Here is a 26,578-nt window from a genome sequence, read left to right as displayed (position 1 = left end):
CACACTTTCCCTTAGCTGTGCTTTTGTGTTTTGTCAGAATTAATGAGAAAAGTTCCCTTGCCCTAGGGGTAATTAGTGTCCTTGGAGTTAAATAAGCTAATACTTAGACACCTCTGGCACAAGCAATTATGTTTGTGTATTGAATAATTGATTCAAAGAGGGGGGAAGGGCTGCTAATCAGATCTGAGCATAATGAATTGATTTAATTAACAGGGGAATCCGAGGGTCTCTGGAAACTGCGCGCATTTATTCAGTAGCAGCAGAGGCGAGCGCGGCACATAAACTGGGAGAGAGGCGGCGTGAGTTGCTTTTAGCAGTTGTCAGATTTGCAATTGGATTTGTTTGAATGTAGTTGCTGTTTCGGAGCAAATGAGAACGAGAAAGGGAGAATATTAACAGCGAGGAGAGCTCAGCCGTTCATTCGGAGCGTCTGATCCGTCCGTGTGTGCACAGTTACAGATAGGCGACACTAGATTTATATCGCTTTTCATTGTTTTGCCCTTTTTTATTCGCATGGAATTTATCAAGAGCAACCAACGCTGTTTGATCGCTATTTATTTGCGTTACAGTTCAGTCCGGATAGGGGGATCTCGCCGCGTATATCACCGTATTCCGTGTATGAATTATTATTGATAGGAGGAGGAAAAAAACGTGCAGACGGCAATTCATCTTTCCAGTGTTTTGATTTATCGAGGCGTAGTCTAGTCAACCGCGCGTTTCAAAGCCTTTTCCAGGAGAAGCTCTGAGCAGACCGAGCGGTGCAGCCTGCTGGAGCCGAGGACGGATCGCCCGGGGAAGGACTCCTCGTTCCTCAGGACGATGGTGTTGGACAAGGAAGAGGGTGAGTAATATCTTCGACCGTACGTTGCTAGAACCTGGGGAGTAACACGGAAAACTACTGACATTTTACACGTTAAACGTTCCCAGTCGCCATGGACCCTGCGCACCCGCAGCCTCCGCTTTATGTCGGCTTTTTCCAAACCCCATTTAGTCGCGTCAGGATCCGTGTTTCCGCGAAGAAACCTGAATGCTGTGAGGTGCACTTACACAAATAGCCTGCCAAACTGCAGTTCAGTGTGGAAGAGTTGCATGTTTATTTAGACCAGATTTGTCTGTAGCGTTTTGATGTGTAACCCCGAGTTTGAGGATACTCCACAGACGCTGCAGTGCATGTGGCTCCTCTTTTCTTTCCTCCTCTAAGTGCTTTTTGCGTCTGTGAAGTTAGCGAAGCAGCCTTTGACATCACCACGGGATGGGAGATGACAGCAGAGTGCTTTTAACTTGATTGCAAATTATGGATAGCGCCGTGCAACGTTCACTCACTTTCCATCCAAATAGGCCTACTTGCATTACTTATCTATTTCAATGTATTTAGGTTAATGGGTGAGGCAATCTAATTAATTTTAAATCAAACTCGCCTCTAATGACGTCCCATTTCGGATTAAACTGATGTTGAAATGTGCAGTGCATTTATCACTTTCAGGTCTAAATGCATTTATACAACATGATAATCATATTCAAATGGAGACTATGTACAGTACTAAATGCTTTACATGGTCTGAAATGAAGTCATTCTCTGATGTTTTTCTTTCTCCTGACACTTTTTTGAGGGTTGTTTTGCTCACACAATATAGACCACCTGCTGATATGCACAATGACAACCTCCATTCACCATAAAACACGTTTTTTTTTTGTGTTAAGTATATAGCTTTTGCACATTTGAGTTTATCCAAGGGTTCCTCCTCCTCCAAAAGTAATGGATGCATTTGTAACCCATTATTTATGTTTGAAAATGGATATTTCATATCTCTTAGCAGAGCATCCTTTCACTTACACGTCTAAAAACCAATAAAAGGATTGCGGCAGAGACATAAATTGGTCTGTCTGGCTGAATCCATGTTGTGCTGCAAATGTACCTAAATTAACTCAACTGTAAATTGTCTCCTCTGGATGTCTGTCTCGCTAAAAGTTCCCTATATGATTCATGATTCAGATTGCTTTTAACAGTTATTGGCTAAGCAGTATGGTAAATGTACAAGGTGATGCAAATGGCATTAGTGGGAAAGGATGCACAGGAGCATGTAATGCAGTCAATACTACATTAACTACTGATGCCCAATTACAGAACCAGGGAGAGTGGCTTTTAGGAGCATTAGGACTTGCAGAAAAGCTGAGATCACCTGCTGCTCATTGCCTAAAAGCTTCACCCTTTATTTGCTGGTCCCGACCAGCAGCTCCAGCATTTTGGCCAGGTTGTCAACAGAGCTGCTTGGATCTGGACTCTGTCATTGTGGTGCCTCTTAGCGTTTACTGGCTCTCAAGTTATTGGCTTGTCAATTCAAACCTTCTTGTCTAATGTATCCACTTAGTGCCTGCACAAATAAATGTGTGTTTATGTGGAGAGGGAGGTGTGGTCGGTGTTTTGGGTGGCCACATGGGTGTATGTGTATGATTACTGTCTGTTTCTCTTGATTGATTCACTATTATGCATGTGTGTGTGTGTTTGTGCGTGCTGCTTAAGTGTTCATATTTCCATCCTTATGTGGCCTATAAAACAGATCATCAGTGTGTCTTGTCTCGTGTTCAAAGCCAGCGATCCTACTTGGCAGCACAGTAATGCTGCTGCTTGTTTGGTGGACTGTTTTTGAACTCTGACTTCTCTTTAAAAAAAGCCTGCAACAATTTGTGCTACAAAGCAATAACCAGAAATGACTCTCTGTGGCTCCCTTATCTTAGCTCCATTGAGAGAATCTGCCTGTTCCAAATCATTCCCCACTGTATCAGTCTATTAATAGGAGTCAAAAATGTAACATAACATTTCAGACAGACAGACTGCCGTCATGAGTAACTTTCATCACAACTTACATGCTGTATGTAGCCACCTGCCCATATTGTCTGTTTTGTCCGTTACAAGTTATACGCACGTCGTAAACTAATCACCATATTCTCAGATGATGCAGTCATTAACTTATAATACACACTATCTGGTACAGCACTGAGTCTGAGAGCATGGAGGAGGACTGTAAAAGGAATACAGGCACAGCTCTGTGAAATGACCTAATATGCAGGTCATAGCTAGTAATGAATAGCAACACATGTACCAATTCTGCGTCAACATTTTATTTCACCCCGTGATATGAAGTTTCCAATTTGCGTCTAATTTGAGAGTAAAAAGCAACTCAGCCATTTTCTCTCCTTCTTTGTACCAACTGCAGGAGAAGAAAGTGGGTCCACACTGAAGGCATATTTTTGCTGAACATTAACACTACTAAAGTATATTCTTCACAGACCTCAGCAGAAGAAAAATCATCCAGCTACTGATACATTTCTGGTTACCTTTGCTTGTTAATTTATGACCCTGTTATCATCCTGTCCAGTGAAATTTGTACATTCATAAAGCATGTGATTGAAAAGCAATGCTTCAGATGAATACAGACTGGTGATCTGTCAGCTGCTGTAATAAAACTTGGGCTTCAGGCTCTGATTTTTATTTTGAAATAATAAGAATTGCTTCATTCTTTACCAGTGTTACCATGGTAATACTGTCTTGTAGCGATGTTATATTGATTTAGAAAGTGGACAGTAATATTTCTTTTCTGTTATTTGGTTTCTGAGGGTTGATTTCTAATTTCCAGTTGGAGATTACTTTTATATGTTCTTTAAGTCTTTTCACTTTTCCAAAGGAATGCAATTTGCTCGCCTGTATTTGCTATTTTCTCAGCTTATTGGTTTGCTCTTACCTCAAAATTAAACTTGCCCATTTCAAATATTGAAATTACGTCTGGTTTTTGTGCTCTGGGCCCTGAACAATATTACAAACACATTGCTTTCGTTTGATATTTCTTAAGTCACTGCCGTTTTTATTACAGGCACCTGCACCGCCTTTGCAATACTTTTCCAATTTTGTCTTAAACATAGATTGTCAAAGGAGACAGTCGTGTGTTTTAAACAGTTACGAGTGGAACCTGTGCACACATAAATGCAGGAAAATCTCCTTTTTTATTTGCATACACATAAAACAGTACCAAAACATACAGTATGAATCTTCCCTGATACAGATGTGATAATAACATTATCTACTCTGCATTGACACTTAACATATTTTGCACCCTCAGCGCTTTGCCCATCCATATCATACCAAAGCTGTTCTCGTTATTCAATTTAGCCAAGATCAAATTAACACAAAATCACATTTATACCAATTTCAGCTGTGAGTGTTTAATTCCGTCTAATCTGTTACTGATCTTACAAATGCAGAATTCCCACTGGAGACAATTTCATCTGTCACCACTAAACCTCTAGATCCCTATCGGTCCTGATCGTTTCTCATCTACGAGTGCTCGAGATGTGTATCATTTTCCATCATTTTAGTGGAATTCAAAGGGACTGAATCAAGACTTAAGAGACATGTGTTAGCGAGTGCACCCACCTGCCTTCAATGTAAATGGCTGCACTCATCAGTGTGGCACACAAACTCAATTATGCACTCTTGAGCTGTAAGAGCATCCCTTTTATTATTGTCAGAGGCAACATGCTAGCCATGTTATCATTCAAATTCGCACAACATGATCTGGCTACCACATGCATCATAGGGAACGGACGATCTCTGTTGTGTTGTCCAAAGTCTTACCCTCTGTTATTATCCATTCCAAATTATTTTTTTCAATGCCAAGAAGAATTTCTGGTATGTTGTTGAGTTGTGTGTGAGACTAGTGAAGGTTGCAGACATAGAGGTGCCACATTGAAAATCATATGAACGAATGAGAAACTCTAAGCCGCAAGGGCATATAAACACCAGTCCAACTGTTACAATGAAACCTTTTACAAAATCCACAAATATGCTGACAAGTTGAGATGAATCGTTACTTTAAACCACCTTGGAGAAACCTAATGTCTTTTTTCAAGCTCTGAGACAAATGCAGACATGCACAGAAGTAATGTTGATGTTTCACACATGCAAAACTATTCTCGTCTGCAGAAAATAAACCCCAGTAACCTCATCAATAGTTAAGCAGGTGTAAACATATTAGCGTATTTACCAACAACATGTAATCCAGCTTTAATGACAATGACCCACCATATAAGAATCTATATTGTTAGTTATTCATGTGTTTGAACCTGTTGGAAGCAGGTTGCACTGCCACTTGTCACTGCAAAGCTGACTCTCTCAAGCTGTTGTTGACTGCACTCATGTCGATGTGGAAAAAAAAGTATTCATATATCGATGCCTTTATAAACACACATATGCACACTTCCTGCAACATCTTATCATTTTTTTCCACAAAGTTATTTATTCACCTGTTTACCTATTGTGCACGCTCTGTTCTGACTTGTTTGGCATTCTGATGCACTCTGTAAAGTTTTTTCTTTGCTCTCTGGAAAATCATTTCTCCTTTATTCTGTCATCATAGGCTTAGTGAAGAAGACAGGAAAGATGGGAAAGTGGAATGACATGCAGCTCTTGAGATGAGCAGATGTCAAAACTACAATGTCACCAACTATGGTTCTTTGGCATCTTTGGAGTGCAAGTGTCAAGATGCCCAGAAAATGTTACTGAAGAAAAAGTTTAATATTCTACTTGCAGTAATAAAATAACATGTGTTACACTCCAAGGAAATGTAAGCACTTTGTATAGTTAAGTCTGAGTGGCAATCAAAATTCTAACACTGCCAGGGTTAATGTCATGCTTTACATATTTAACTTACACAATTGTATGTGTAATAATGTGAATGTAATGACATTATGAGAAAATGTCTCACAAATGCAGTCATATTCTATGCTACAAAAAACCATCATGCGTCTTTACTGTAATGTAAAAATGGCATAAATGACATATTTGAAAAGAAGAAACATGAATGTTTACATGTTTATCTGATTATTATAGTGAATTATTCATGTGTGAACTAAATCTCAAATCATAATTTCACTGATGTCTCTTAATACTTTCTTTCTTAATGCAAGATCTACTATTATTCATTCAGTGTTTAACAGGTCTTGTTTAATCCCTGCTGAAATAGTCCCTTGATGCATATTTGTTTAAATAAAAGGCAGGGCTGTGTATATGCATGTATGTTTGTGTGTATTATGGCCTGACCAATAATGGATTTTTAAAGCTGATAATATTAAATGCCAATATTGATACATACTGAGCGGGACATTTCACAGTTGAAAAATAAACTTGTCAGTGCTCTCAGGTGGACAAGATATATAATGGAGACACTGTTTCTAAATTACCTCATACCTAGTTTGGCATTTTTGTACTGCAATTTCTTGTTACTTATTGGCCGACATATACACCAAAACCAATATATCTGCAATAAGCTAATAAGCAATTTATCGGTCTAGTTCTAGTGTGTAAGTGTGTGTTTGTGTCGGCAGAATCTTGTTCTGGTGGCAAGTAGGAAGCCACATGTAAACTGTGCGGGGCTTGGGGTTGTGGACAAGGGTAAAATCTGTTATATGAAAATTTTACTGTTTCATCAGCTTCTCATGGAATTTCCCCTATGAGAGACAAACATGGAGCAGTGTTACTTTGTGTGGCAACACATCTGAGAGCAGCTTGGTTGATTGGTTTGATTAGCACTGTTGTATGCTAACGTGGGTAAATGGAAACCTGCAGAAATACAATACTGTATTATTGTAATAAAGTAGCTTTAGAAGTCAGCTATATGAACTGGCCTGCTGAATTCTCTCTATAGTGCACATACCACTGTACTGAAATCTTGCCGATGCCATATTTCCCACTTCCCAAAGCCCTGATCATTGTTGCTGACTATTTTTCATTTGTTTTTGGCCCTGCCTGTGTGAGCATGTGGTTCTGAGGATGTCAGCGTTGATTGGTCAGTGAAAGACACTTTGTTCTTGTGGGTGTAAGAGGCAGCACCGCCCCTAGGGGCTGCTAGCGGAGCTTTTAGACTTTCAGTCGTGTTTCACCAGTCTATTGTATTGCCGGTGCAGTATTCACTTTTCAAAAAGTAGCTTTTACCTTAAGTGAGAGCTTACTGATCTTTGTTGCATCTCAGACAGAGATGTATATTTCTCTATTTCTGATCCATTTCCCTCCTCCTTATCTGCATTCCCAGTCAGAGGATGAAAATGTAATAACACTTGTGCACTTTACAGCAGTTAAACTGTAAGTTGTTTTATGTTACTGGACAACTGGTATTTTGTAGGCCTATAACTTGCAGTTCTTCTGCTTTTAAATGCACATTCACGTACAGTATATGTAGTCCTTATGCAACTTTAAATGATCTTTACTTGGCTTTTTTTTTTGTTGCAAAAGCAAAATGTCACATGCATTTATTTAGGGTCAAACACAACAAAATGAAAAGTCTCCTAAGAGCTGCTTTTAGAGAAATAAAGGAGGAAGGAAGCTTCACACTTTCTTAAGATATTACAGTTATCTTGTGGGTAAATAGAAAAGCTGGGGGTGCCTTCTCTTAAATAAGAGCCAACTTGCTGAGAACTAATCTCTTATTGGATGACCTTCAGTAAATCAAATCTTAAATAGCTAATTAAAGTCTGTGATTAAGGGAGGGGTAGCTCTTTCCCTCTTTAAGCTAGTAGATTAGGTTTTGGACATTGAAGTTCCTGATTTAATCAGTGCTTAACTATGATGTTTGCAACAACAAATTCAGAGGCAAATGACAGCCGCCATCCACACACATTCCCACTGAACTCAACATTAACTGAAACTTGTTTCTAAGACCTTAGACCCCTCCCCATTCCAATCACGCCTCTCTCATTTCATTTTATTACATTTCATTTGACCAGTTGAATTGCCATTTGATTTTAGCCAGTAACAAGAATTACTCCTTGAGGAAAAAGGGTCTTTATATTATGAGGTAATATAAAAGTGTTAAAAGGAATTCATTAAAAGCAAGCCATCTTCATAATGAAACATCAAACGTTGTCTACAGTATTCCTCTCTTGTGAGATTTAGGATAGGCTGCACTACATGAGACAGCTTAGTTTACCATCCCACATGACATCAAGCCCAATCTTCATGAAGACCTCTTCCCTAACTGCACCCAACCAACCTCCCTCATTATTTACCCCATCAGGTGTGGGAGTAGGTGCTTGAATGACATTAGAGGCCTGCACTGCCAAATAACTGCCCCCTGTGGGGAATTTGCATTATTCAAGATTAAAGAGCCTCACACAGTGCACCACAGTATGGTGTTCCTTCTTCCCCTCCATTTTCGACACACTGAGGACCTTGAATGGCACACCTGTCTCTTGGCATATCCTTTGAAATAATAAGTGTGCAGTAATTGCTGGGGAGTGGGGAGGATTTTGTACATCACTTCCTGACCTCATGAGTGACACAAACTTTAGAGGGCTACATTTATTCCTCTCCAAATGCATTTTTAATGTGGACTAAAAGTGTTTGTGCATTATTCTGTTCCGGATGGCGGAAGGTGGCTGTGACAGGTCTAATGGTTTGATTTTTTATTTTATTTTTTTGGCAGGAATCGTGAAGTGGCAGATAAGATTGCCTCGTCTATCAAAGTTTAAAAGCATAAAGTGTGAGAATAGATGGATTTTTCCTCTATTCAATCTCAAATGCAAACAAAAAATGTAGTTGATCTCGCACCTAATGTATGAGGATAGAAGATGAAGATGCATTCACCTTCTCAGTTATTGACAGCTTGCACTTAAATGAAAAATGGTATAATGGCAGGTTTTAAGAACTAACTACCTCAAACCAACAGCAGACAAAGCCCAACATTACGCCCCACATTTGATTGGCTAGTTGCAATATAAAATTTTCTCCTTGTTCTGTCAACACAATCCTCCCTCTTTAAGCGCTCTCATGGGTTTATTTGGGGTAACACTGCACGATAAAACTATGAATGTCACTCACTCTGTTTCTGCTGTTGACAGCTTACCTTGCCGAGCTCTAATCTCACCCTACTACTGAGCGACCAAGTGTTGGAACAAGTCGCCTTCTGTAATAATTTGGAAACTCTGCCAGTTTCATGTCTTAAAAAAAAGCAGCAATGAATTTAATTAGAAAGCTGTTGCATATCTCTGTGATACATTTCTTTTAATTAACCCCATGTGAATAAATTAAAAATAATAGGGGGCTGAAAAGTGCGGAAAAACACCCTAATGAAGTTTTCCGTTAATTGGGATGGAGTCTGCTGCCAAGCCACAGTGAGCAGTGAGCACCAGGAGCTAACAATGCCTTCTGTAAGCCTCAGAAAAGGGCCCAGGGCCTTCGTGCTGACTTCAAGTGTAAGATATGCACCTCTGACGTGATGGAAATGACCATGCGCTGGGAGAAAAGGCAGTCCTGTTCCAGGCTGTTCTGCTGAGACTCCCCATGCCGCGCTTGAAGCTCGGCCAGTGTTATTGCAGCCCTAATGCGGCTGACTCATTTGGAGCGGATCAGGAGTAATTATGGTAGGGAAAGTGGCTGCCGACCGTGGGGGTCAGGATACTTGTAACATGTGAAAAGAGCAATTATTCCAGGAGACAAAACCCTCCCTTATCCTGGACAGTGCCAGGGTCAATGCAAGGGACGGCTTGGCTCCGTTTCACTGGGGCTTATTAGCCACACCAAGCTGCAAAGTTTGAGAGAGTGCATCTTGTTAATGAACAGTCCCCTCCTCATCCGCACCAGCCCTGTCTGCTCTCTTTCCCACTTACTGTGGGTGTTAATTATGTCATAATCATAGCATGCATACAGTCCCAGAAATCACCTCACAGACCCCAGCATTCATACACAACCATCTGGAAATGTAGCATGCAGTACAGTAACATAGAAGGCTCTCAGAGCGAACTATAAGAAGTCAGTATGAAATGTAATATTGACTTGGGCCTTAACTACCTTATTTGAGAGAGAGCGTGTGTCTGTGTGCTTCTCTCTGTGAGTGTGTGTGTGTGTGTTCATGCATACCTTTTCTTTTACTCCTTGCATATGCTCCAGCTAAGGATAGGAACATGAATCACACAGTGAATCAGTGGTCTTTATTTTTGCTTATCATTCAGAATGCATTCATCAGTCAGCTTTCAACTGGCATGTGTATTCCAGCTGATATTATTACCAGATGTCCTGTATTTTGTCTTGGCAATACAGAAACGTGTCTATGGGCTCAATTACAGCGATGACGGAAGCTGAATGAAAGGGGCTGATTCATGCACACAATGGCAAGACATCTGCATGAGATCCCTATTAACCTTAGAGGCAGACACCTTGGCCTGGGGACAAATTTTATTTGGAATTGCCATGGCCACAGCATTTACAGTGGTGGCTTAAATCAGCCCCTGTAGCTTCTAAACTGCAGACTTGCTGAGAGTGTGGGTAATACAGTACCAACATTGTACTTTTTCTATTTTCCACTGTTCTGTATTGTTTTATGTCTTACCATCCATAGGAGGGATATATAATATAAGATAATATAATTTGGCTTTTTAGATTTATTTAAGATGATTCATTCAGTCATGCAGGGTTGATGTACAATGATTTGGTATCTTATGCAGCAGTTTATAGATTCATCAAAGGCCATTAATGTCTGGTTGATGTCTTGTGCAGGAGGGCTTTGAATTAAGTGATGGTGATGATGATGATGATGATGATGGGGATGATGACAAATGCACTTGTTTCAGCTAAATGCAATCATTTGGTAGTGTACTATCTAATTTCCCTGAGCATCTCAGTCTGTGCATTCACCACGCTGGTGGCTAACACTCTGTTATTTGCTGCAGCTGGGAGTTGGAATTATAGGGGCCCCTGAGAGGAGGCCCACCCAGGGCAAGCTTCCACCTCCTTGAAAGCCCACCTCCCTCCCCCTGTGTCAGGAAGGCTGAGTGATTCTCATCAAGATCCTTTACCTCCCCGTGAACCCGCAACGTCTGCATCACACCATGGCGTCAGTGCTTTTAATTGATCAAAAGACATTTAAAAAAAATACAGCATCAGATGTAACTGTCCCTTCTGCCAATAAGGTTGAATGCCTGTGAGAGCAGCTGTTCCATTGGGATCATGTGTGTAGTGGTGTGGTGAAGGATACCATGAATTTGTTTCCTTACAATTTTGTTGTATGCATGTGATACTAGAACTGAAATGATCAATTAGTCGATAAACATAAAAATTATTTGACAACTATTTTGATAATTGATTAATCAGCTCAGTCATTTATCAAGCAAACATTTGCTGGTTCCAGTTTCTCAAATGTTAGCATTTGCTGCTTTTCTCGGTTTTATATAATTGTAAATTGAATATCTTTGGGTTTTGACTGTTGGTCGGACAAAACAAGCAATTTGAACCTTAGACTGAGAAATTGTGATCGGTAGAGCTGCAACTGTTTTGATAATTGATTAATCATTTTAGTCACTTTTCAAGCAAAAATATCAAACATTTGCTGGTTCCAGCTTTTCATATATCCAGATTTGAAGCTTTTCTTTGTCATATATGACAGTAAACTGAATATCTTTTGGTTTTGGACTGTCGGTCGAATAAAACAAGCTAGCTAAATTGATCACCTTGGGCTGTGGGAAATGTAACTAAGCGAATAATCAGTTATTCCAGAAAATAATAATATAAATTAATCGATAATGAAAATAACTGCTAGTTCCAGTCCTACGTAAAACTATGTAATACAAGAGAGAGTAGAAATGCAGACACAGTAACCCTGGCAGTGTAGCAAGTGAATTATTATTATGATTATTATCATTTCCTGATTTTGCACCCACAGCAGTTGTTGCCAAGGCAATAGCCAATCTTCTTTTAGTCCGCATGACATGACACAGCATGGCTGATGGCTCTGGGACTCATAGGAAACCTGTATACATTACTGTATGCGGAATAATATCCAAGCACCTGCTCACTTGTTTTAAAAATAGCAACCATTTTAATGATAGGAAAAAGGGGTATGGGGCAAATTATCTTTCTTTTCACACACTCTTGTCCAGTCTGAGGAAATGTGGGTTTTGCCATCTCTATGTGATAATTGTATTTCTCTAATTTCAAACATTTCTTTGAGTGCTCCAAATAGCGAATTTTCTTTTAAAACCTTAAATATATCAAAAAAGGTTAGCAGACTGATGTGATTTTTTTGATAGCTGTAAAGACGGAAGTGTAAATGGGGTAACATAGAAATCGGATGCTATCTCTATAATGGAAAATACATGCTCTGACAGACTGCTTGGGCTGAGAAAAACTAACTGTACATAAGATACAATCTTAAAGAAAGTAGATGGATGGAAGAAGGGAGACATGACAGGCTTTTACACACAGTACTAATGGCAAATTAAATTCCTTCTCAGGAAGGATATTTCGCAGGGCAAGTACTGTCTCTCCACTTTGTGGGGTAAACTGTTGGAGAATGAATCGTGATGTGGAGAGCCATGCTTTTGATGACATCAAATGACACTGGAAGGTCAGTGGCACTTGTATCTGTTAAATGGATTGGATTAAGTGGAGGCTGCCTCCTAGTCTGCTGCTTCCTTTCATAATGCAGCTTTTCTTTCTGGGAGGTGGCAAGCATGGGAGGTTCTGTTGTACTCCACAGTTTCACATAGCGCTGGGAGTGGTGACAGGTGCAAGGAAATGTCTCATGGCATTAAGGGAATTGAAAAGACATTTACTTTACACACTCTTTTTTTCTGTCACTGCTCTTTGTTTAGTGGGTTTGAGCTTGCTTGCTACACTAATATTAAAGCTGTTTTCCAGAGGCTGCTTTGGTAGAAGACATCAAACCCATGTTTGTTCCCTGCAATGGCTTCCAGAAAGAGGCATCAGTTTCCTGGCAGACATTAGACATTCTTCCATTGAGACATCTCTCCTACAGTCAGGCCTGAAAGACCAGGACATATGCATGAAGATATGAATGTGAGACTAACTGCAAACACAGAACCTGGGTTGCACTACGGCACAGAGAGTGTTGTCACTTTGAGGATGCTGAGCAGGTTATTAAACAAAGTGTGCATCCAATAGACAGTGTGAGCAGCATACAGTAATTCCAGGGTAGGTTAAGCTTTGGCCTTTTCAAACGTGATGTAAAACACACACGTGATATGTTTAACCAGTGTGTGGTGGGTGGTGGTCTCAACCAATTAGGAGTAGTTCTCTGGAGGTGGAGGAACGACCTTTTTGTATAATTAGTTCTCTTATTTAAAGCAAAGATTTTGAGTAGAATAACTAATTAGGTGTCATAAAAGGCAAATTAAAGATTTTTGTGATCCCAGAAGGAATTGCTGCAACTCCTTTCTTTTTCTTTGCACAAGCTCTAAAGCACACACATATACACATGTACACAGGCACACACACACACACACTCACACACATAGGCATTTTCTCTATCCTCATTAAGACTGTTTTTAGTTCTGTAGAAGTCTGTCAGGCGAGCACTGTTGGCATACCTGCAGAGAGCTCCCCTAACAAGCCATGAAATGCAGGTAGAAGAGTCCGCCCTTAGCCAGTGTGGCTTGAATTTGAAGCTTTTTAGCTTCATTTACACTGAACATTGGTATTTATAGCAGGTTTTGTGATCCTAATGTGCCAGCTTCAAGGGGCCTGTTTTGGGGAGGGAGGGAGGTGAGGGAGCTGGAGGGCAGGCAGAACACTAATTGATGGCTCTCATCACCAGCACTGAACCAATAAGCCTCTCCTTTCCACTTCTGATAAAGGAATAAGATGGCTCAACACCACCGGAGCACTTACTGACATATAAACCAAAGCCATAAATTTGACTAACAAGCTCTCTTATTTCTTATACCTCTTTTTTAAAAGGGGAAATGCTAATTATATTACATTCATAGCATTATTGATGTGTGGATGGCCAAAAATTCCAGACAAATCTGGATCCAATAAGGCACTTTGTGAGTCCGTTTAGGTGTGCAGATATGTGTGTGTGCGTGTGAGAGAGACAGAAAGAGAGAGAGAAAATATGCTTTTCTATTCCAAAGAAGTCCTTTGAAAAGTGGTATAAGGTTTCTGTGAAAAAGAACGAACTTGACAGGCTTAGCAGAGAAAACCAGTGCCCAGAGTGAAACAGTCCCTTGTTACCAGCTGAGGTTGTGTTTATCACTGAGCAAACCACAGAAGTTACTGTAAAATGGCAGCTCTAACTACAGAATGACCCCATTCGCACTTAACATTACACTGCCGCATACATTCCTGCTAAAGAAATGAAAACAAAAAAGTTGATCTGGTCTGGACAAAATGCACCTGTGCCCATTTCTAAAGTGCAACAGTAAAACAGTGACATTTCATATAAAGCTCAGTGTAACGTGTCTTTAAAATGGGCCTTTATAGATACCCATACAACGCTGGCCTAACCCCCTGCAATGCAGAGTGTCCAGTCTTTTTTTTTGAGAGAGAGAGAGAGAAATGTGTTTTGAAAGTAGAGTGGCAAGTGGCGTCCACTGTGTGTTCTTTTAGACAGATCAATAGCTCAGTGTGTGAGAGAGTGTCTTAAGAGCTGTTGTCTTGTGCTTTCAGCTGTGGCAGACCTGTTAGTGCTACAGAGGGGAGCTGCGCGCCCCTGCCTCTGTACCACCAGCGGCCTGAGGGGGGCTTTTAGTGCAAACACAAATGTCAACCACACATAGACTATTAGTGTTTAGTGCAGTTATTAAATGGACTTTATTTTTCCTTTAGGAGGCTAAAAGGCGCGCTTAAAGGGGACCTGCGTGACAGCAGGGCAATTTGCGAGTTTGGTAACTTAGGCTTGCTCGTTGCAGACACATGAGTACAGATAAGTGTAAAAGGAGGAAAGGCTGTAATGCTCTGAGTAGGGAACACTGTGTGTGTGTGTGTGTGTGTTTGTGGTTTGTGTGCGCAAATGTGTGTGTGTGTGAGTCTGTGTCTGTATGAAACACAGAGAGTGAGTGTATGCTAAAAGGCACTTAGGCCATAACATATCTCACTGGGGTCTGGTAGCAGCGTTTTCGTGGTCAGAGGCTTTTTAAAAGGTTAATGTTAATCTATACCAAACAAAGCCCGTGAGGAGCTTTTACAGCTGTGGACAGTTGAGTGAAATGGGCTTTGATGAAATGGTAGGTAACTAACGCGCTACACAGCTCGCTGTAAATACCACAGTAAGCAAAATAAACATTGTGTCTTTTATCGTCAGAAATACACTAGACATGCCCCTCTGAAACCTGCTGCAAGTGATCATGTAACTTTTGTATTACAGCATGTTCTTAGTGGAACAAGTAAGTCAGGGGTTTGTAGTCCAATGTGACCTGTGTGCCTATCTACATGGAAGAATGTTTTCTTTAATGCATATGAAGCAGGTAGGCAGTGTGCTGTGGTCGCACGCGAGGCCAGGCTTAGACGCCTCGAGAAGCAGCCGGCTTATCAAAAAGAGAACATGAAAAGTCACTTGTGTTCCTGGGCCGTAAATCACGCATGGCTGTTTGTCTCCTTATCGCTACAGGTGTGCCGATGCTCTCTGTCCAGCCCAAAGGGAAACAGAAGGGGTGTGCTGGCTGCAATCGCAAGATTAAAGACCGCTACCTGCTCAAGGCCCTGGACAAATACTGGCATGAGGACTGTCTCAAATGTGCCTGCTGTGACTGCCGCCTGGGGGAGGTGGGCTCCACCCTCTATACGAAAGCCAACCTCATCCTCTGTCGCAGGGACTACCTAAGGCAAGAAAGACACACAATCGCCTCTCTCCACTCACAACAAACACAAAAGCCATGCCATTCCAAGTGCTGTGAGACATGAAAGGATCACAAAGGTTTTTTACCTCTTGGTACTGTTTGCTTTGGTTTCTCAGTGTGTGTTTCCCGTGGCTCCCATTCACAGAAACACAGCTAAAATCACAGCTAAAATCAATCTAAATTATGCACAGATTCCTCAGTGTTAGAACAACATCATGGCAAAATCTAGCATGTTGAGAGTGTGTTGTCATATTCTTTTACAGCATGTATACAGCAGAAATGTTGTTTTGGGATGCTTCAACATAAGCATATTGCACAGGCAAAAAACATTTGGGGCATTTTAAGAGCAATGTCGTTTCATAGCATACTTAACATTTAACATCTGGCAATGTCAACATGCAAAAAATCTATAATAGTAACCTGTCTCTAACTTAGGCTGGTGCTAGCGATTCTTTTACTATCAATTTCATAGTATTAATAGATACCCTATGATGTGAGAGTCACAATGAGAGACAACTTAGACAGAAAAAGACAGTGAATGATGTTTTGTTGATGAATTGGGAGCTACTGTATCAGGTGGATTAATTTACCTCAGCATCGATGAAAAAAATAGGCATAAAATTCAATATAATTAAAATTTAATAACAATTGTACTATACATTAAAAACCCAGTCAAACAGTCTCACTGCGACCACCACGATAATTGCTTGAGAATCTCAGTATGTTACAGGCACCACTATATTTTTATAGTCAGTGTAATATTTCTACAGTGTTAGATGTTAATTGTTCTCAATCTTGTTTTGGTAAATTTGTTTGACTTTATAGGGATAATTATACGGACAAGATGTTAAGTTTAAACCACTACATTTTGTTTTTGCAGTGTTCTTTTTGGTGTTTATATGAACACAGAGGGCTTCTGTCATGAAGTAGGCTGGCTCTCAGTTGTACCAGAGCTGTAGGCTGTTGCTTCATCAGTGTCATCCCCCCCTTCAGATGCCCCTGCCATCTGCTTAATAAATAAAACATGACCATTTCCTGGGCGTTAAGTCACATTCCCAATGAGATCCTACCATTTATCTGAGAGGGAATCCCCATGGGGCTGACTTAGGGATGCCGGTGGCCAAGGCCCCCCTTCCTAAAACTCCCTGTCCTGTGCTGTCCTCCCCCTTTCCCTTTCTCCATCTCCCTTCCACCAACTTGTCTGTTCACTCCCTCACTGATACTTTCAGCTTATTGGTACCCACTGGGTTTGTATCAGTTCATTCTAACTTAAAAAAAATTAAATTTAAAACAGCAGCTATCATTTTGTATCACTTCTAAAATCCAAAGCAAAGAGAACCTTAATCAACTTGGTTCTCTTCCTACCTCACTCATGGATCTCCATGACATCGCACTTATATCTCAGCTCTTCCTCTGACCTGGAAGAAGCCCGCAGCCCACTTGAGAGGTGCTTAGGGACGTTATGTTGAGATAGGCCATTACCATCCATCAGTTCCCACCCACAGTTAATGCTTTTAAGATGCAGTGAGAGGTCCACTAAGACCAGATTCTGCCCCCAGAAGGGGCAGATGGTGCAGATGAGGTAATAATAAATGGGCAAATGACCAAGAGAAGGCAAAAATGATGAAGCTCAGAGTTTCACTTGGTAAAATACATCTGCTGAAAGGACAGCAACCCCAACCCCCAAGCCATAAGTGCCTAACTGGCACTGTGAAGGGAGAAGGAAAAGCTTTCTCGCACATTAGACCAGAAAAATGTAGAGGTCAGAGAAGGGACGAAAAACTGAGAATGACATATGAAATCAAGAGTTAGGAATACTAAAATAAGACTAAAAATGAAAGAGGAGAGAGCTTTCTGTGCTCCTATGTTGCCCCGGATTGCCTAATGAAATCCATCCCACTCGCCTGCTCTTCAGCCTGCGACAAATGCAGAACACTTAATGGCTAGAGATGCTTGAGATGAATTCTATTATGGAACAAATTAAAAACCTTGCCTTGCGTATAGAGGGGAGGCAGTTTGAGAGACCAGAGTATTTGAAAGTAGGTGATGCAGTCTCCATCCAGTTTCCTTTTCATTCCTGCTTTTCTGTGTAGTAAGACGAAGGCTCCCCTCACCTGCAGTAATGAAGTTAAATCTGCGCACTGAATTAGCCTCCTGCACTTCATTAAAGACAGGCGGGTGGATCAAACACACTTTGGTTATTTCCCAGGGTTTGGAACCCTGCCATGCTCACATTAATTATTATAGGAGCTCCATCTGTGATTGTCCTTCAGTGGCATTAGCAACTTATTAAATGCACTCATGCTTTCCTGAATCTTACACTTCAACACACACAAACACTAAAATGCACATATACCTTAAACAGCGTCCTCTCCCTGCCCTCTAATCCATTGCTTAAACAAAAAGTTCTGTTTCTAATGTCCCTGACATTCACTTCCGTGTATCAAGAGAGTGTTTCTTGGCCACACCCTTTCATTATAAATGAGAATAATAGATTAATTAGGCGTTTCCTTTATGTGTAGTGCCCAGGATCGTATGACTTCACCAGAGGGTTGACAATCTAGTCTTGGTGTGATCATCAGGACTTGAAGCCTGAAATCATTTAATCTTCTATTTCATATATTAGAGAGGATATAATAGCCATCCACTTATCAAAATGGGGTATAATTAACTGTAAGAGGAAAACGTTTTCAAGATAATGAACATTATAAGTTATCCACAAACCGGTGGAATAGCAGGGGGGAAGATAATAGCTCCATCTGGATGTGACCGTTTTTCAAATCTGTCCTCTTTTTACTACTTTAGTAAGTAAAACAATTGCTCACCTCCCTTAACAGTTGCTCTTCCTCTCTGGGCAAGATAGATCTGAACAGAAAGGTTTACACTTTCAAAAAGACACAACTGTTGTGGGAGGGTCAGAACATACGATGCATGCATTAACAGCTTTCCCTTTTATGAAATCTGACAAACCCGGTGCAGGCTGGGAAGTCTCAAAGAGCTCAGAGAACAGGTAGAAAACTTCAAGAGCCACAGCCCAATCTGAGGGAAACAATACAGAGAGGCAGATGATGTACTGTTGGAGCTTTAAGGGTTTGAAGTTAGTAAAGCAGCAAGTTGAAAGAACTAAAGAAGGCCCTGTTTTCTCTAAAGAGTCATTGTAATAACTCAATAACAGAGGAAGGAGAGCGGAGTGTCTTTGCATTCCTGCCACTCAACTCTGCTCCCAACAAACCACATCAGCACACAAAGTTACATTTTTAGCTCTTAGGAGTACAGAGTGTGGCACTTCTCCTGTATTGAAGGCTGTAGGAAGCAGGGATTAGGCAGGGATACATGTTGTCATATAATGCATGTAAGAGCTGGCATGAGGAATGATGTTGATTATTTCCAGACTTTAGAATGAGCTACCAAAAATGAATGTATATTTTGCTGGAAAGAACTTTAAAAAAATACTATTCAGAGTATTTTTTTATTCAACAATTAGAGCAGTAGACCTGAAGTAAATGCTACTATTACTAACTCTTGGAGCTGAAACAGTTAATCAATTAGTTGATCAACACAAAATTAAATGGCTATTATTATGATTATCAATTAATTGTTTTAAGTCATTTTTCAGGCAAAATATTCTCTGATTTTAGCTTCTCAAATATAACAATGTGCTGCTTTATTTGTCACATATGAGATAAACTGACTGTTGGTTGGATAAAACAAGACATTAGAAGTTGTCACCTTGGGCTCTGTGAAATTATAATTGACATTTTTTACGGTACCACTATAGTTACTGCTATAGTTGCAGCCATACTAACTGTTAGGTTAGTAAGGGGTCATTTGATATCTCAACACAGATGATGAAATTTGAAAGTTCCTAAAAACACACACTCCAATCCAATAAATAGTCAGCCTGCTTTCACTTTAGACAAATCCATGCCACAATGTCTCACAGGTTGTGGGGAGCAATCCAGATCTGCACTTCTAACCCTCTAATCCATTTAAATACAACACAGAAGCGTCTATTTTAAAAGAGTACTTTTTGTGCTTCAAACTCTGTTACAATGTTGATGATTGATCGACAAAACCTGATGGGCTTGTGTATTATGAGCAGCTCTGAACAATACTCAGTTGTTCTAAAAACTCACCATTCACACTGTATTTAAATAGAAATGCTGAAAAACTGTGTTGTTGAATTTTACACTTTCCCTTTAAGAATATTGATTTATTTAATCAAAATGACCAGGGAAATTGAAGTGCATGAGCCACTGCACTCCTTCAATACAGGACATGTGTCAGAACAATACATGGGAATTCTGCAGAAAATAGTCTATTCAAACAAAACGTCTATTGTAGATGAAATGAATTAATGTTTTTCAAAGGTAATCCACAACTTCTGTTCTGTGAAGGCACAGTTTCAGTGCTGTGAAGCATATCAAGTTTATAGAGAGAAAAAAGACTGAAGCAACTGTATTAACAAAGTTTTCTTGTGTATATACACAACATACTGTACATACTGTGTATGGTTTCTTATAGTCATTAATTACAGTCAGGTAAATCACAGTCTTCATTGGTTACTTGGCCATCCTCCACAATTGGCTTGTGTAGATTACATTAGCTTTAGTATCGTCCATACTTTAGCACAAGATAAAGGTAATAACTGACTTATTCAGTCCATTCATGTGCTGGCTCCTATTTTGCTTACAAAAACTTGAATAGACCTCATTGTGCCTAATCTATTTTACTTTGTGTCACTTACTACTTCATGTTTGTGGTAATGTTTTGCATTCTTCAGCTGTTACTCATGAGACCGCTGCAGTGGTGGTTCAAATCCGGTTGCTTTTAGCTTCATAGGAGCAGGAAGAAAAGAGTGTAATGTGTTTGAACAGTTCTCTCAGGCTGTAATCTCCTCTCAGCACGAGGAGCCCAATTAAGCCGTATGTTGATGCCACGTTATAACCCAGACACATCAATTGTTGGCTGAAGAACTGTGTGAATGGAACACAGCCATAGCCAGCGCTCTTTCTTACACTCCAACTCTTCAGGTAATGGTGGAGATGAAGATGAAGTCTGTGATAGTAAATCACAAAGTGGATAAGGATCAGGTTAGCATGGAAGAATTGGATCTCCCCATGATTTGTAAACTATCGGTGTGATTTAGAGGGACCAGTGTCATGCCATGGTACTTTAGCTTCATTTTTTACTGTACTTCCGCAGAATACTTTCGACTCCTTGTTTGGCTAGCAGGCTCTTTGGTACAAACATTTAGTATCTAACCCCAAGGTAAAATAACCCGACATCATCAGGGTTATTTTCTCAGACTTGATAAAGCCTCTCCAATAAAGCACACTTCATTTGATGTGTAAAACTGGTAGACTGCCCCTTTAAAATCTCTTAACCTTTTTCAAAAACAAGGGAGAGAAAGCAACTAATCTGATCTGGGGGGGGGGGGTTCTGCTGAAGCAAATACAGGAAAGCCTTTAGTATATTTGCACTCATTTCAAGTAAAATATTATTTTTAGTATTTTAGTAGTGTTTTTATTCTCCCAGCTTTATAAAATAAGTCTTAAAGGTCAGTCAAAATACCCTATATTTCTGCTAAGCTAGTAAAGTTAAAATGCAGCATATCAACACAGCTGGGATTGAATATGTAAACAGCTCTGCAGAGGTGAGATGGTCAAAAAAAATTCTTTGTGTTTCATAACAAAGGGGTAAAGAGGTTATACCCATAGTATTTGGATTATTGGTTTGTAGAGAATATAGATATCGCTGAAAGGTAAAAACTAGCCACAGGTGTCACACTCTGCTTTGACTGAAGGTAGAACTTAGTGTCGCCAGCAAGCTGGGCTCCCCCGCCAGGCGTTTTCACAACCTGTACATATGAAGTGAGCACCATGTCCGTAGTCCAGCAGGGTGTAATTGAGATGGGTTAGAAAAATCCTACGAGCTGTTATAGGTGTGTGCATGTCAGACTCTGTAAGTGGCCGAGGCTCTCCGGGCTCTTTCACAGCCTGTGTGACCCTTCAGTCCACTATAGAGCTCAGGTCTGGTGAAACCTAGAGCAGACCCTGCCACTTGACTGTCATGATGACACAGCAGGTGTGAGGCAGTGGGTTACATGCAATAGGGGCAACGTTTTGGTTAAAGGGAAAAGAATTAACCTTCATTTCCTCATGTTACAAAGCCAAGAAATCAGGGTTGCCAGTGTGTGTGTTTGCTGGAAAACCTATACAGTATACTGTCATGGAAACAAGGCCAATTTCTGGTGCACTGATATTTTTGGATCAATACTGAATGTGTGAGAATTGCCTAGATGTTTGGAAAAACATTTTCCCTGTGGAAAAAAAACCAACTTATTTGTGTTACAGAGAGCCCAGTGGGTGGCAGATGTCTACTGTATGAGAACATGCAGTATTTACTGAAACAGTAACCGGTTGTAACAATGTCTCTGTTTAACACTGTGTGAATCCCTCTCATGGAACATAACAACCTTTCTCTCTCTGTTTCTGTCTCTCCTGCTCCTGTGGGGCAGTGGCCCCTTATTAGAAGCAGGGCTGCTGGATAGACGTTTTCTTTAACAAGGTGAAAGCAACTGAATGGGACTAGCATAAACGAGGCAGAATATCAACACTGTGACTCCTCTTTCTGAGCCCCACATGTTTGGGGAAAAGTGTTTAACATACTGTTGGATTGGCAATCTGCTGTTGCCTTATCCCCTCTTGCAAAGCTGTGAAACGGCCCTTCCCCTCCTGCAGAACACATAAATCTATCTGTGCTTTAGAATCTCCAAATTAAACACAGGGGCAGGCGCTTGGAAAATGAAAATGTAAATCTGACTGGGAAAAGCTTTTGAGGATCCTTTGCTTTGAGTAGAAAAGAGATCTACACCAGTGCCTCCTTGTGCTGTTTGTGACCTTTATCATTTGGCTCCCATCTAATAAGCCTAAACAAACAAGCAGTGAGGTTTGAGCAGTGAGTCTGTTCACTGTGAAACATTTAGTTAAATCTTTAAGGTTACATCTCCCATCACTGTCTCAGGCTCCTCTCTCAATGAAAGCAGAAGATGGAGAACGAGAGAGAGAGTAGGGATAGAGCCTGAATCCTTGTAACAGAAATCTTTTGAACTTACGACTACATTATAGAACGTAGCCTCTTGTGTAAAAATCCAGCTGGCTTTGGTTGGAGATAGACTCATTAGGTATTTTAGTTATGAAAGAAGAAAACTTTCTACAATTCAAATGGTTTCAGATCTGTGTTCATTGCTTTTGTAATGTGTAAGGGGGAAATTCTTTGAAGAAGGAGATTAAAACCATGTGATCATTTTAATTAGATCATTAGCTGAGAATTAAGATCTATGTTTGTGACTCTCATTAACAAAAATACCAAGTGGGTGCCAAGAAAGATTTGTGCATTACATTCAACGTATTTCCATTTTGCCCTCTTTTCCCTTCCATTGCAGCATTTTTCTGCTATTGTTCTTGCTGTCAGTACGTTTTTGTTTGCTCTTTTATTGCATCAAGGTAAAGGGGAGGTGGGTTAATCTCTGTCTGTGCTCTCTGTCTTTCAGGCTCTTTGGTACAACAGGGAACTGTGCAGCCTGCAGTAAACTGATCCCAGCCTTTGAAATGGTGATGAGAGCCAGAGATAATGTTTACCATTTGGACTGTTTTGCCTGTCAGCTTTGTAACCAGAGGTAAGAATGGGGATCATAACTGCACAACAACATTGCCTTTTTACAAAAACATGAATGGAGTGTTAAAATGGCCAGTAGCTTAAATATTAGAAGCTGTTAAAAAAGCAATCTTAAGGTACAACAGAGTTTTTCTGTCTTATATTATTACAGACCATTGAACAAGTCTGAAAAACAACTAAGTTGTCTTCCTGTGTTGTAAGAATAAAGGTTGCTATATTGCATTTCTAATGCTCTGCTAATTATTTTCTAGTGTGACACACTGGCCGCAGTTTGTCCTTGTTTGTAGCTAGCCCTGGAGGTATAGGAGCTACTTCCAGAGGTGTGTTGCTGCTTAAGGGAGAACAGACCTGTGTGAAATGCTGTTTCCTTAATGATAGGAACTATTTTGAAATTAGAGTGAGCAGAAAGCATATGGTATGATACACATACATATGACGTACCCAAATATTGCTTTTTCCCCATTAATATACTGTCAGTAATGGCACCACTGTGGGAGCAGAACGTCCTTTGCATGCTTGTCAGGGGTGCTGTGACCCTGTTCCTCCACACAGCACAAGCCCATTAACCTTCTGCAGGCCAGATTCAGTTACCATAGTGAACACCTGCTGTAAGGGAATTATGACTGCAGTCTCTCTTCTCAGCTGGCAGACATGAAGCCGGGCCTCATCTGGCATGGTATTGCCATGGCTGTTTAACCAGCCTGGCTCATTACTAAAGCCAAGCTATGCTCAGCTATATTCTTATCTTCACTCCCCTTCAGTCACATTATGGAGCTGTCTCCACTGTGTCACACAAACAAACAGCAACATAGAGAAGAACATCAGTTGGGCAGGCCGCTATGTGTTATTTTCCCTCTTCAATTGACTCTGAGACTTTAGAGGAAAAACATTCTCGAGCACTGGAACCAAACTGGTGTGTTAAAAGCTAACCCTGTGGCAGAGAGAAACTCTCTTGTGGTGCCAGCGCCTTTTTGCCAGGCCGAGGAGAGTTGACCTGCCTTTCATTGGGTGCCAGTGCTCGTGTCTGCTTTCTTTAAAATGATAGGGTTTTAATCTACTTTTATTTGAAGCCACACATTTATGATGGCCATCAAAACAGGTTTTGAGTCAGCGCGCGTCAGGTAAAACGTCTCAAACCAAATGTGTGCAATCAAACAGAATCACCATTACTTGCTGATCTTAAATGCAACATTTTCACTGCCAGATCAGAGCAGCGTCAGCCAGTCAACATACACACACACACACACACACACACACACACACACACACACACACACACACACACACACACGCCACTTTGTCATAATGCCAATAGTAATCATCTTTGTGTTTTTAACAACAGTGTTGTCTTTGTTTGTTTTTCTCTGCCAACAGGTTTTGCGTGGGGGACAAGTTTTTCCTAAAAAACAACATGATTTTGTGTCAAATGGACTATGAGGAGGGCCAGCTGAATGGGAGCTTTGAGACACAGGTTCAATAGTTAGAACCTCGTGGCAGCAACAATCAGCTCCACACTTTACACACGAGATGGATGTTCCGCTGCACTTGGAAAAAGACAAGCGTCTGTCTGCTTGCCTGCAATACTTTTTAAGACCCCTTTATCAGTCCCTAAGGACTCTATTGTAAATGTTCAACTTTTTGCCCCTCCCACACCCCAACACTGAGCAGTTACAAATTTTGATGTACAGTTGTGCCTGCTTATCTGAGCACTGTATTGCTTGTATGTTTTGTGAAATTTGTTTCTGGTTTGTTTTATTTTCCTTTTAGAAATGGTTCATTGGAGGGTATGTACAGTCTGTTTTCTCTGTATATATAAACTGGAACATTTATTTTATGAAATGTAATGCAATTTTATTACTAGTGTGAATTAAAGATTCTTAAATGTTCATAGTGAGTTTTTTCTCTTGTACCAAAGTTGTTGGAGGAGGTTGGCCCACGTGTTCATATGTAATCATGTCTCCAAAAACTGCAATGCTATAAAAAGCCTTGCAAGAGAAAATATATTTGAAGTCCTTCCTCAAACCATGATGCAACAAAACAAGTTTTATTACATTTTACAGAGTTCTGATGGAATTAGAAATGCTGTTTAAAATGAACTAAATAAGATTTTATTTGGAATAAAAGAATGCTTCGACAAAACTGTGTTGTTGTGAACATGCAGGTGTCATGAAAGGGAGTGAGTTAAGCTGAGCTGCTCTCTGTGATTCATGCTTCACTAATTGCTGTCTGATTATAAGGGCGAATTGGCCTGGAAATGAAATGCAACAGCAAATAAATTAGAGGGAAAATAAATGCTCATTGAGTTTGAGCTCATTCAAACTCATCAGCAACAGAGGTGCAGAGTCGTATTAAAAAGTACTTTTCCCAGAAGACTCTGTTAATTGAGCTGTGTGACACTGTTTATCTGATGAGGTTATATCTGATACACCCACCAAGAGCCAACAATATACCAAGTCTGGTTTCTAAATTAGAAAAAATAATACTGGGTAAGAAAACTTTGACGATTACTTGCTGCAAATACACAATGTAGGTGATAAACAGCTATATATATATACACACATGTGCTGATGTCTTCAAATTGCTTCTCTTGTCAAACAATTAATCAACTTATTGTTTCAGCTTTAGTTTATTATATTTAGCATTTTAGAGGTCTCTAGCCTTTCATTTCACACTCTGGAACAATGACGTCAAATGTTACCAGACCTCATACGTGACATGTTAGACCATGAAAACCAAAAAGACATGCAGTTGGTCATCTTACGTCACTAGCTTTGATTTAATGTGATGTTGTTAAGTGCATGGAACTGCATGCTCTGTTTTATACCTGTCTCCCACCAATGCACAGCGTGTGTAATGCAGGCCTCAACGTATTATTCAAGACAATATTCTTCTTCCTTTTTGGTGAAAGCAGGCAAACTCCAGATTTCAACCCATGTGTGGCATTCTGTAGGCACTTGTCTACTAGCAGGACACAGAACAGCAATATAATTTGCTAACACCTAAATCAAGTGTGCAAAGAGCATTAATTAGAAATTCATTAAAAATTCAGACTCAGCGGCAGGTGTGCAAATAAAGGATTAGGTAGACATCAATTATACCACATAAGAGAACATTTTAATTGCAATTCCTGGATTGATTTACAGAGGGAAACAATCAGGCTCCATGCAATATGGCTGATTGCTCATTTTCCGGAAAAATAATGAGGAAAACACCTCACCAGGTAACACTGTCCCCAGCAGTAAATTCATACGCACATACAGATTCAGAGTTGTGTGTGTTC

At 40.3% G+C, this 26,578-nt stretch overlaps 1 protein-coding gene across 1 annotated transcript; it reads left to right on the top strand.

Annotated features, from left to right (window-relative positions):
• Positions 1-25,184, top strand: lmo1 (LIM domain only 1). The gene is made up of 4 exons (XM_044197641.1): positions 1-841; positions 15,390-15,603; positions 23,174-23,299; positions 24,673-25,184. The coding sequence occupies exons 1-4, from the start codon at positions 820-822 to the stop codon at positions 24,776-24,778; spliced, it is 468 nt and encodes a 155-aa protein (XP_044053576.1). The 5' UTR covers positions 1-819; the 3' UTR covers positions 24,779-25,184.
• Positions 25,185-26,578: the final 1,394 nt, after the last annotated feature.

The sequence above is a fragment of the Siniperca chuatsi genome, linkage group LG1 (assembly GCF_020085105.1).
Source record: "Siniperca chuatsi isolate FFG_IHB_CAS linkage group LG1, ASM2008510v1, whole genome shotgun sequence".
In the NCBI taxonomy this organism is placed as follows: Eukaryota; Metazoa; Chordata; class Actinopteri; order Centrarchiformes; family Sinipercidae; genus Siniperca; species Siniperca chuatsi.
This window is presented reverse-complemented; position numbering and strand designations above follow the sequence as displayed.